General features: G+C 36.5%; 1 protein-coding gene across 4 annotated transcripts in view; it reads right to left on the bottom strand.

The window, feature by feature from the left end:
* Positions 1-12,162, bottom strand: part of STAG2 (stromal antigen 2) — a 38,416-nt gene that overhangs the window by 4,053 nt on the left and 22,201 nt on the right. The window contains exons 21-32 of one of the 4 annotated variants that reach the window (XM_017743153.1): positions 10,708-10,800; positions 8,156-8,330; positions 7,576-7,715; positions 6,343-6,444; positions 4,554-4,702; positions 3,951-4,079; positions 3,379-3,584; positions 2,791-2,980; positions 2,592-2,705; positions 1,680-1,806; positions 1,276-1,353; positions 1-87 (exon numbers count right to left, since the gene is read on the bottom strand). In XM_017743153.1, the coding sequence (XP_017598642.1) occupies positions 64-87; positions 1,276-1,353; positions 1,680-1,806; positions 2,592-2,705; positions 2,791-2,980; positions 3,379-3,584; positions 3,951-4,079; positions 4,554-4,702; positions 6,343-6,444; positions 7,576-7,715; positions 8,156-8,330; positions 10,708-10,800 (1,527 nt within the window). In that variant the 3' untranslated portion in view covers positions 1-63. Of the gene's footprint in view, positions 88-334; positions 710-1,275; positions 1,354-1,679; positions 1,807-2,591; positions 2,706-2,790; positions 2,981-3,378; positions 3,585-3,950; positions 4,080-4,553; positions 4,703-6,342; positions 6,445-7,575; positions 7,716-8,155; positions 8,331-10,707; positions 10,801-12,162 lie in introns of those variants that run through there. The other 3 variants (XM_017743154.1, XM_008640484.2, XM_008640487.2) reach the window with 3 other exon arrangements.

Raw genomic sequence — 12,162 nt, 5'->3', positions numbered from 1 at the left:
CCGCGCACTGCGCCCGCGGCACAGCAGGGCCGGGGAGGGAACCTCAACCTGTTAGAGCGGTCCTCAACTAGTGTTAGAGCTGGAAAGCTAAAAGGGGAGCAAATCAATTAAATGCAACCTGGAGAAGGCCAAGGTTTCAGCATTGTCAGACTAAAACGTGACTGGTATTTCATAGATCAGTCCAGGAAAAATCAAGAAGAGGAGGGGAAGAACTATTGTAAAACAGAATGTCAGAGAACAGTAAGATATTTTCTTGGTGTTACTTCCGGAACAGAACACACGACAGCCAGACGCACAACCTAACTGATTCATTATTACTAAAGCAAAGCCCTACTGGTACAAAATATATGGATTTGCATTTAAAACAGTATTTAGGACTTCTTTCTCCCATAAACAACAATAGGTTCACGCTGCAATAATACTGTAAAAAAACCCATAACCATCTTCCAAATTCCACCAAGCTGTCCAAGATTCCCAGGAAGCCTTGTTGTACTGTCCTCTGCTGGCTTGCTGCAGCTTGTTATTTCCAGTGTAATTTTGTACCAGCTACACAAGGTCAAAAATGGCTGCATACTTTACAAGTGGTTCAAGACAGAAGGAATCCCTCATGCAGATTTTTAAAAGAGAATAGAGACTGCAGATTTATCAAGTCGGATAAAAGGGCAACTGCAAGCAGAAACTACAGACTTCGGATGTTTTGGACCTAAAACTTCATATGGAAAGAAAAAATACCTCTCATCTCTATAAACAGATATCTGTATTATATCTTATTTTCTCCATTATCTTACTTATGCACAAAAGTAAATATGCCAATTAAAGAAAAAAAATAACCACAAAATGCAAACCGTCCAATGCTGACATTTGGTAATGACACCAGAGTCACTGAACTAAGCTCAGCACAACAGGAAACTTGCCTTTAATACTGTATATGCACATTTCTTTATTTTTCTAACGCTCTTTGCTACCAGTCTCTGCGAGGGTCTTTTCCACACCAGATGTATTTTCTGCTCAGAATCATAGGCTTTTAATTTTTACATAGGTATATATAAATATTAAGAACAAAAATCCTATGAACTTGCAAGGAACACTGACTACCCTAGAATGTATGGAGCTGAATTACAGCACAAAATACTTCTCTGACTGTACCAGTCTGTCAAAATAAGCTAACAGTGACAACCTGAAGATTGCATTCTTTCCATTTAAAATCTGAAGTAAGAGAGTATGGAAACCTTAAGATTGATGTACATTACTTTCCCCTTACATAAGTTAACCTACCGATTCATCCATGATTGAAGCGGGGTCAAAGAAATCTGGTTTTAGTTCCGTTCTTTCTCTCCTGTTCTTTGATGGTGGCTTTAGAAAGCAAACAAACAAACAGGTTAAGTGTAATTTCACCAGAAGAGCAGAGGTTTTACACTGTAGTCAGTGAAGCTGAACTCTCAAGGGGTAAGAATTCACAAGAGATAAACGTTATTATTAGTTATTACAGGAAGCGTTCTTGCTTTTTGTATGGCAGTTGGAGCAGATGGCTCTTGTATATAGACAACAGCACAGCCCTTTAACAATGCAGAAAGCAACCAGAATGATTTTTGTTTTATAGGAAGGAAAATTTCAAATATCTTACTTCAAAAGCAGAAATACAAATCCTAAAACCACCAAAAGAGTAGTAAGTTTCTTACTAGGTCTATGTCCATGGTGTCAAAATCCATGCCTTCATTAAGATCTTCAATCCGCCCTTCTGATGACATCATCACATCTTCAACAATTGGCTCTTCATCATCTTCCATTAGACTTGTGCCACGTCGACTGAAATGAAAAGCAATACTGTTTACTAAATCAAGTTAACTTTTATCTATTTAAAAAGCTAATGCTCAGTAAGGGACTCCCAACAAATGATTAGATGAAACAGAAATGAAGTAATTAAATAAATGCACAACTACTACTAAAGAAAGCTGGTATTTAACGAGAAGATACTGAGAGAGTGTGGGAGAACGCCTAGAAAAGGTCAATTTAGATAACCGTGCTACACTGCTAAATGGGTATTCTGAGAGGGTGTGAGAACTGATAAGCAGATCTACTCTATACCTAATTTATGCTCAAGTGAGAAAGAACTTAGGTTTTGCCACCTAAAGAAAAATTGTTTCTGCCTTATGATAAGGCAAGGAAGAATGTCTTTGCAATAAAGCAGATCTGTAAAACCACTACAAATATTCCCACACAGTCCTTCATCCTCTTTCGTCATAACTTCTACATGAAACATCAGATCTTATGAGAAAACTAAGGAGTCATTCTAATTATACTAATTGGTGTCACTGTATTAAAAAAAAAAGCCACCATTGAAACTATGTTACATGAAGTACTGGTAATAAAATAATCAAAAAGTAGGGGAAAGATGTAAAGCTCCTCAATACATATGCCCATGGTTTTTGTTTGCAATCTGTACTTTTTTCTGTAGAACCACACAGGCCTTAAGAATGCAGAGAACTTTTAAACTTAGAAGATGTATCCTTCTTAAAAGATACAGGTGTTAACACAGCATTTATAAACCCTCCCCTCCCCAACCCCCTGAAGGAACATTTCACTCCACTCACATGGCGTGTTGCAAGTTGCTTCTCAGCTTGACGTAGTTCATCGCTGCCCTCTCCTGTTGTTGCCGCGCGGCTTCTTCCTGTTGCCTTTGAGCCAACATCCACGTTACTTGCGTGCTTAAAAAGACCATTATTCTATTTTAAACATGTACTGGTTTTGTGTATGAACACTAACACAAAGCAGACCTACTCATGTACGTACTTGTAGTCGAGCGGCGGTTGGTGGTGCTCGGGCTGCATAGGATAGACACCCATGTAATTCTCGTCAGGTCGCAATCTCTTGGGCTCCCTCATTATCGTGGAGGTGAGCTGAGGTGTCTGCATCATGACTGGTGTGTGCATTGACTGCTCCCTGTTCAGCCACATACTGTCACTACTGCTGCTTTCTTCAGCTGGAAGCAAACACAGGAAGAACATCCGTGAAGATTTTTTCAAACTAGTCTAAAAGTGAATATTGAAACACGAATTAAATGTGTACTTTCTGTTTACAGAGAATCAATTGCTTTAATTTTGCCACAAAGTCTTATATGTGGCTCAAAAGGCCTGGATTTATAATCACTGGCTGGAGCATTTCTGTATTTTTCTATTGTATGACTTAACACTGTGTTATGCCCTTATTTCCTTTTGTGAATCAAATGAATACCTTTCTCACTAAGACATATACATGGTCAGAAGTTACCTGTTCTGAAAAAATACACTAAGGCATACCAATATACTCACACTAACAAATATGGAACACAGTTTATATGAATATCTACTCTGGTAAATTTTAAGATGAGAGAAGTTCTACCTTCGGGTACTTTCCGCTTGCCTGTTGCTGGCTTTGTCTTCTTATTTCTTACTGTAGATCCTCGACTACTGATTCCACTAATCACTGACATGGTATCATCATCCCCACCAGCTAATAGAGAGTTTCGGTAGGACATGAGAGGAAGCCACACATCTTCTCTTCGTAGAGACATCTGAAAGGTCATGAACTTCTCCAAGTAAACATACCTTTAAATGGAAACAGAAATACAGAGATGCAAAAAATCTGTAACAAAACGTTAACACGTCAAGGTAAGTAACCACTTAATTTGTGTTTTGGGGTGAAATTATCACCCGATGTTTCTCATCTAGTTAACAGAAAGGCCTGACAACAGCAAATCTGGAATACAATTTCTGTTCATTCACCATAAAATGAAAAATAACAATGATAAATACAATTTACCCTCTGTGAATATACTTGACTACGTTAGTGTAAACTTACCTTGATGTGTCAAAGATTCCACTTTGGAAGAATACAATACACAAATATTTATTCTGATGCATGTCTTTTGTGGTTATCATTACAAATGTTAAGAATATTAAGAAAATACTTACACTGTTCTTTTGTCTTGTCTGAGAAGTTTCGAGGAGAACTCACTGAGAATATCAAGAAATGCCAAATTTAATGGTGGGTGGCTCTCACCTTGTGGATTAGGCTCCTTAAAAGCAAATTCTATGCCATCCCTAAGAAGAAATTAAAAATTGCATCAGAAGAAGAACAAACAAAAGTTCAAAGCACCGTGAGCTACTAAAACTGAACCCCTTTCCTTTATGTCAAGAAAGCAATAATTTGATGTTTCCATATTCCAGATGGAATTTCTACCTTGCATTGCAAGTTTTCTGCATGAGGACAACATGACCACCACTGATAATGAAGTGGATCAGTTCTTACTGTTATGGACCAGACATTAAAAAGGCTTTTTCATTATAGCATTGACACTGGTATCATTTACATATTTGTACAACGATGCTGGAGAACACCAACAATACGAAACATTTGGCTTTTACTCAGAGACAAAACTGTAGTTGTCTAATTAATATATGTGCTATATCATCTCTAGGGCTGATGCACTTAGTATTAAACTGGATGAAAAAGATTATCTTATGTTAGTCAAGAAGTGTTTACAAAAGTGGAAGTAATACAAAGCACACAATTACTTGTGTAACATAGCAATAGCTTCTCTTGTTTTCAACTGATCCAATCCAAATGTTAAAGCAAAACGTCGAGCAAGTTCCTTTATGCCACTGAATGTTGGTGATGATCTGTCAAAATTATAACCATTTTCTTGAATCATTTCATTGAAGAGCTGTATGGAATAAAAAGGGAAATTTTCATGTATTAAAAGATTATGCCAAACTTTGGACCAATACACACAGAGGTAAGTTTCTGTTTAAAAGTATGTTTTACAGCTTTTTTTTCACCCCATTCTTAATCTGACACCACCAAGAGACAAATATGGAAGTTTTGGACAGTGAAGTCAAAGCTACTCTTGAAGAGTCTGCACCCCAGAGATAAACTTTGAAATGCACTGTCCAAGCACTCATCAAACTGTATGACAGATTTCTGGATGACAGATTTCAGTGCTTCACTAAATCAGGTGATCTACAGTTGAGAATACAAAAAATTAGTAGGATTCCCTAATTACATACATTAACAGAGAAGATATAAATGGGGTAATTCTCACCTGGTCTTTACTGTAATACTTTGCCAAACTACTAATTCCCAATTCTTTTTTTTTTTTTTAATTTTCCTTCCCAAAATACAAGTATAAAGAGGAAATTCTAAAATGGAAACATGTCTTCAGGGAAATTGCCAAAGACACCAGAAATTCTGTCACCAATTATGAGATTTTTAAGTACTCATCAATAGTTGTCAGAGCCAAATACTCTGAACTTTACAGTCTTTTCTTTTCTTTGATCAATCCTTTTCTCATCCTACCAATAATCAATTTTTCTAGTTTTGTCTAACACACACTTCACTCTTCAGTACCACAAAGAATAAACCAAAGAGTGTTTAGTTACATATTTCACACTGCAGTTCCACTAGCTACTTAAGAGTCATGCTGCTATCAAAAGGAAAGGCTTCATGCTCCCTTGTACTGGCAATATCTGTACTGATAAACCAGTCCTTACTTTAATAAGGACTATTTCTGTTTGGTCTCCACCAGGATCAGTATCTAGATCTACATTCACTATGCAGAGCTTCATAACCTTTAGTCAAAAAAAAACAGGGAGAGAGAAGACAAATTTGGGTATATTTTCCTTTCATGGATAGCAGTGATCTATGCTGGATTACAGTGTTTTGCAGATATATGGCTCTACTGTTCTGAGCCTGTGAATAAAATCCATGCAGATGGTTTATGTGAGCAGATGAATCAAATGCTAGCCTTAATTGAATTCATCAGGTTTCCACACAAACAAACTTTACTGAAGAAAGCATTAAATTCTGTTTTAATATCAAATATGTGTGATGTCCCTACTAAACATTAAGAAATTACTATTTCAAATTAATTCTCAGAATAGTTTTTTAAAAAAACCTAAACCAAAAAAACATACCAAAGCAAAACAAAACCCCCATAAAAAACCCCAAACCACAACCCCACGCCACACAGGCGGGAAGTATTTATCTGTTCACAAACTAGTAAACTGGCCATTTCACAACATATTTCTGAATACATGACTTAAACTATTGTTTTAGAGTTATGAAGGTTTCATAGAGTTACATTCATTTTGTATTTATTGGCCTCTCCTACATTTTTTGTGGTACAATATTTGGTAAGTATAGGAAGAGTTCTAGCAGTTTTGCAAATAGTTGCATTTCAGTTTAGACCTATTTATCCCTACCATCCATAAAAATTTCTTCATCCATACCTCAAACTAGCTACTAAACAACAGAACATCATCTACAGTATGGAATTTCATGCATAAAACCACTGTAAATTCTTACCTGCTGCAAACTAAGAATAAGTGTTTTAGCACACTGGATTTTGTCTATCTGTCTTGTTTTACTCATCGTTTCTTTAATAATATCACCATAGTCATTGTAATACTAGGAAAAACAAACAAACAAAAAAGGTTAACTGTCAATATTAGTTGAAAACATTACAACTATTGAATTCTTCTGAAAACAAAATCTAGGATGTGCGCTTTAAAAAATAAAAATCAAACACTATCTAAAGGAAAAAACCCCAACATGTTTAGGATTACACCAAAATTATACCCTAAACTTCCAAAATAATACTTAAAAAAATTTAAATGCAAAAAGAATAAACCCACTTTTAGTTCTTGCAGTGAGTATTACTTTGGAGGCAGAATGACCTATTTATCTTCAAGGCCATGACATATTTGTTAATGACACGTGTTCACCCCTTCAGGGTACAAAATTAGAATCTAATCTTTTTAGTAACTCCTGTAACTCTGGTGGGGAGTTTTCTATATTCTTTGCTGAAAGGAGGCACTTACAGACAGCATCATAGCCATAATGTGTCCAACAAAGACAGCCGCCTGTTCAGTTTTTTAAGTATTTCAGGTTTAAGACAGACCCAACTAGTTATTTGGAGAATCAAAATATATGTAGGGCACTCAGACAGGTAAAAGCAGGCTGCCCAAATTTTAAGTTTTAAGGTAATCACCAAGGAGCAAAGCTTTATCATGGTCACAAAATGAGAACTTCTATTAGTGTGCAGCTGTGAATCCCATGAGCCAGGAGAGACTTTTATATTTAAGAAAGATTGAAACAGATAAAAAGAATGGGGGGAGGAGCAGAGGGGACTCAAACCTTATTTCTCTTCTACAAAGTTTAAACTTAAATCATTTAATGAGGCTAGACATCATGGAGTTGATCTTTGGAAAAACATTCTCAAAAGGCCTACTAAACTAATAAGTGAATTAAAAATACACCATCAATCAGAATAAGAACATAAAACTAGTAAAAACGACATCAAAATAATTAGTCAGTTTCCCTCCTCGCTCCCTACCACCCACACATTGGAACTGTGAAACCCATCTCAGTAATTTTTCTCCCTACATACAGAAAAGGACCTACAGCTCTGGAGTTTTGAGTTCGTCACATTTTGAATCAGTTATCTTGTAAGGTAAAAAACTAAGTATTAGTTAAAAACTCCACAACTACTGTATTCTAGTAGTTTTATGAAGTATCACTACTAAGCTTCAAATTTACCTTCATATATTGCTTGAAAATGTCTGCAGCTGTGTTCATTTCCACCACAGTATATACAATGAGCTTACAGAAAGCTGCAAGTAGGTTTCTTCTTTTGTGCAATGCTTCAATTTTGCTGGCTTCATCATCCTGCTGTCCATCTAGAAGGAGTTCAGAACAGGAAAACTGTCAGGTTTAAAGACTCCATATTTAATCGTTTATATAGGAAACTGTATGGGCTAGTAGTCAGGATTCAGAAAATCAGATCTCAACTCTGATGGCAATGCACTTCATTGTCCACTGACAAGTCTCTCACCCTGATACAAATATTTGAGCCTATTAAACCAAACCCTTACTGCAATTACCCTACATGTTCCCAATACAGAAAATCCTTTAATCAGATGACATTTAAAAGCCAAATCTACCTCTGTGTACATGCACACCTCTCAGTGACAAAACAAGACTAAAACAAAAAAACAACCAGGCAAATAAAAAACCCAACAAAAAATACCACCACCACAAAAACCCACAAATGCACAAGGAAACAAAGATACTAGCTAGAAAACAAGTAATATAAAAGAAACTTAATTTTTGTACAAACCTGCACTATTATTATCATCATCCTGATCAATGAAGACATGATCTAAAATAAAACTGAGTAGTTCAGATTGCAAGGAAGAATCAGGAGTGTAAACAAGTGGCTCCAACATGTCACGTCCTCCTGTCATAATCTGATGGCTGAAGATCATCAGCACATCACACAGAATTGTGAAAGCCTGTTAAAAAGAAACATTAGTAAATACTTGCTTGGAAAGTGGATTTTGTTTAGAATAATGTATTTGCACTTGACAAAATACTTAAGACCTCAACAGTGTACACAGGTCACTGAAGTCCTACACAACTGCAAAGGCCAACTGAAGTCAAAATGTGCACAGCTTCTCACAGCAGGTTCCTGTATCAAGACTGAGTCTCCAAACAAAAATACTGCACAGATGATACCAACTAAACATGCAAATATTGCAGGATTAAAACATGAGAAGCCTGAAACTCCCAAATTCTGCCTGACGGATCTACATTAGGCCACTAGAGAACTTCGTGGACTCCAAACATAGTACGAACTCCTTTTTGCTGTCTTTTTAAAAAATAGTTTCAATCATGTTTGTTTAACATGTAACACCTGAGATTATTCAATCCCTTTAAATCCTAATGTCCAAAAATCCAAAAGTGCAACTGATTTTTTTGTTTTGCTGGCTAACTTGTGCATCTGACATCAGATTTAAATGTCTGTACTCCACTGCCCCAGAAAGTTCAAATGTCTTAGTACCTGACATAAAGACTGACACTCTTCAAACTAACAGACCAAGGCAACAAGCTGCTTAGTGCTGCACCTTCTCTTTGGCTCTAGTCTCCCAAGTACTTCCATGAACAGGTGTGTTCTCTAACTCCTCAAAGCAAGTATTACTAATTCCTGGTCACAAAAAATACACATGCTCCTCTGAAGTCCTTTGTGTTCATTCATGAGATTAGACAAGGGAAGTGGAACCAAGGCTATTGTACCCTATGCAACAGATACCCTGTGTCACTTGGCAGTTCTAGTTTCTAGAGCATTCACCAGAGTCTGAGAGTCATACAGCCTCTTAGAAAGACCTACTCAGAACTTCAGTAGTTTTGTTACTTGCACTTTCACATCCTACACCTTGTGACTATTACACTAGGTAGCTCTTTGACATAGAACAAGCCTATTAAGCTTCAGGAATATTCTTGTTCTAGCAAGAGTTTCAAAAGCTGCAATTGTGCGACTCAGTGGACCAGATTTTCCACTTTAACCAGCTTATTATTATCTTCGGCAGTGAAAAGGCTCCTGGCTTTCTGTTTCTTTAATTAAACTGTCTACCTAGAAGATAATCTGGTCCTTCCCCTATAGAGACATTCTTCATTTTCTTTCATTTTAGCATTTTAAAGATTGTTAAAGGCATTTACTTAGAATTAATCCTGCTATCAGTAACCTGTGCTCTTCACTGGAACCTCAAAATCCTATGAGTGTCCTGGCCAAAGAACTATTTGCCCACAGATTGGAAGAGACTCAGCTCCTACAGTCTAATTATTTCCTTTGACTCTGTTATCCTCAGAACTCAGGACAAGAGTTTCCCAATATGATGTCTCAATTCTTTTTGAAACAGAAGCACAAATTAAAGACAACCCCCAAAACCTTCATGCCAGCATTTCAAAAAAGCCAGAACTCCTGCCTGAACTGTCACCCATTACTTACTCAAGCTTAATATCTACATTTTTTATGTCTAAAATATTTAAGAACTTATTTCCAGCTAAAACTCTCCCTGCAAAGACAACTGTATGAAGGACTGACTATAAAACTGCACACATCTTTTCCAAGCAGTGTATCGTTGTTGAAGCTTCCAATCATTTGCTAGAGCGTCTCTAAACAACACTATTACCAAAAGATCAGTGCGTGAGTGTGAGGTGTGTGAGGTGACTACAAAAAACTCCCATTTCCCAACAGTAAACTCTCCTAGGTTACAGTGCATACTGGTGCATATATAAACATATACGCACTCATCTTAAGTACTCTTTTTTTCCTCCTGATTTTGAGATCCCGAAATTCTTGGGACTCTGAAAAACTGAGGAATATACTGCCTTATGGAACAACACAGAGGAGGAGGAGAAGGGAAGCTGCACCTGCATGCATTCAAAGACAGAACCAATAAAATAACTTCTCTTTTAAACTGCTGTCCTTAGCTCTTCCAGTTTTGAGCCTATGAATCCACAGCTCCACAGGAGATGTAGGTCATTAGCACAAGGCAAGCAAGAGGTTTGAAATGGAACTCTCTCAACTTACACCCAGAAGGCTTCTACATCTGCAGAGTCATTATTTAAAGAAACAAAAAGCTGCTTTGCATAAAACATTATGCTACCTAAAATTACTCAAAAGAATAAAGTTTAAATTGATTCTGAAATCCTATGTACATAAGGAGGGCAAGCATACAAGTACAGTATGTATTCACACTCAAAGGGCACTCAGCCTGAACATCCAGGACATCACGTTCCCACACAAGTGACAAAAATATTAGCAAGAAGAAATTTTCAACTGCTTTAAAAGTACAGCATTAGAAGACTACAAGTAACAACAGCACTAACCTGTTCCTTAACAGCAGTGTTTACATTGGTCAGGTAGTGTTGACAGATTTGACAGAACACTCTCATCTGTTTCTTTAGACGTAGAAGATCCTCCTTCAAAGAGAATGATTTCATATAACCGTTTTGCTTTTTCAATTTTATAGTCCCATTTAGTGCATGTACTTTCACAGAGCATTCCACCACAGGCCTTAGTGGTAACATTCAAGTCACATTATTTAAAAAAATCACTATTACAAATAAAATTAGCAACCAGCAATTTCCTTAATTCTGTCACTCTGTGTAGCACAGAAGACATGGCAGTTGGGATGAAAATCGTGTTATTTTATAAAAAAAGTAGTAACTAAAAAAACTCAGAAAGAAACCTAAAACACCTTAACACCTCCCCTCATCCCCCAAAAATTCCAGAGTATAAAACATTTTCTCTTTAAAATACCTGTATTTTCAGCCTAAAGGATTTTAGACAGCTGTTCATAACTAGAAAAGACAAGCCTACTTGGTATTATTTTATTTTTTTAATTCACTGATTTGGGATAAAGTGGACTATCAGATCAGTTGGTTTTCTTTCCCCAGTTCATTCAAAAAAAAAAAAGGTAGCTTCAGGAATTGCAATAACTTCCCAAAGAGTAGATTACTGAGCAAACAAAGTATCAAATTGGTCTAAGTACCACCCACATGTGTAACACAGTTGGTGTCACTCAATCATGTGAAGATGTAGCCCTGTAGAACTGGGGAAGTTGTAATATGAGACCAACTGTGTAACCAGCATCAGTCCAAAGATGTAATACACCTGAGGGACGTCTAAAAACTATGCCTGCAATCTAAACTGAAACAAGTCTCTCCCTTCAAGAAAGTGGGTAACACACTGGGTACAGCATGTTGTTTAATCCCAACAGGATTAACAAAAGCAACAGCTTCTCCTTGACAGGAATTTAAGTATAACATGATTTTATTAGTCCTTTTCTACACAAAATCTTTTCTCTCAACATTTACCATTCAGATTACTACACTGATGCTAAGACATTATATGTGGGAATATTTTCTTTCCTTTATACAGTATTATTTACATTTTTATTAAAATTGAACCATTTATATAGTCTTCAATTTAGTGCATGTATTATGAAGCTAATTCCCACACTGAGTTCACAAACCTGTTCACAAAGAGCAAAGTCAGTAGATGTTGACAATGTTGTCAGAAGCCAAAAAAAGCCAAAATCAACCAACTAAAAAAATCAACCAACCAACCAACCAAATCTTTAGGCACAGTACATTCCTGTCACTTCTGTTTCTGTGCTTATTTTTTGCTGTTGTACATTCCACTTTCATTGAACAGAAGTCAACCGAACTTCTGTAGGTACTTAGTATATTTGGCAGCAGTCAAGCAGTTATACAATAAAATAGTTGTAAATCAGAAGTTAAACCAATGTAAGCTTTAATTTACCAAATTTTATTATGCAG

Source organism: Corvus brachyrhynchos, unplaced genomic scaffold (genome assembly GCF_000691975.1).
Source record: "Corvus brachyrhynchos isolate BGI_N302 unplaced genomic scaffold, ASM69197v1 scaffold398, whole genome shotgun sequence".
NCBI classification, from domain to species: Eukaryota; Metazoa; Chordata; class Aves; order Passeriformes; family Corvidae; genus Corvus; species Corvus brachyrhynchos.
Note: the sequence above shows the minus strand (reverse complement) of the source record. Positions and strands in the feature narration are given on the sequence as shown.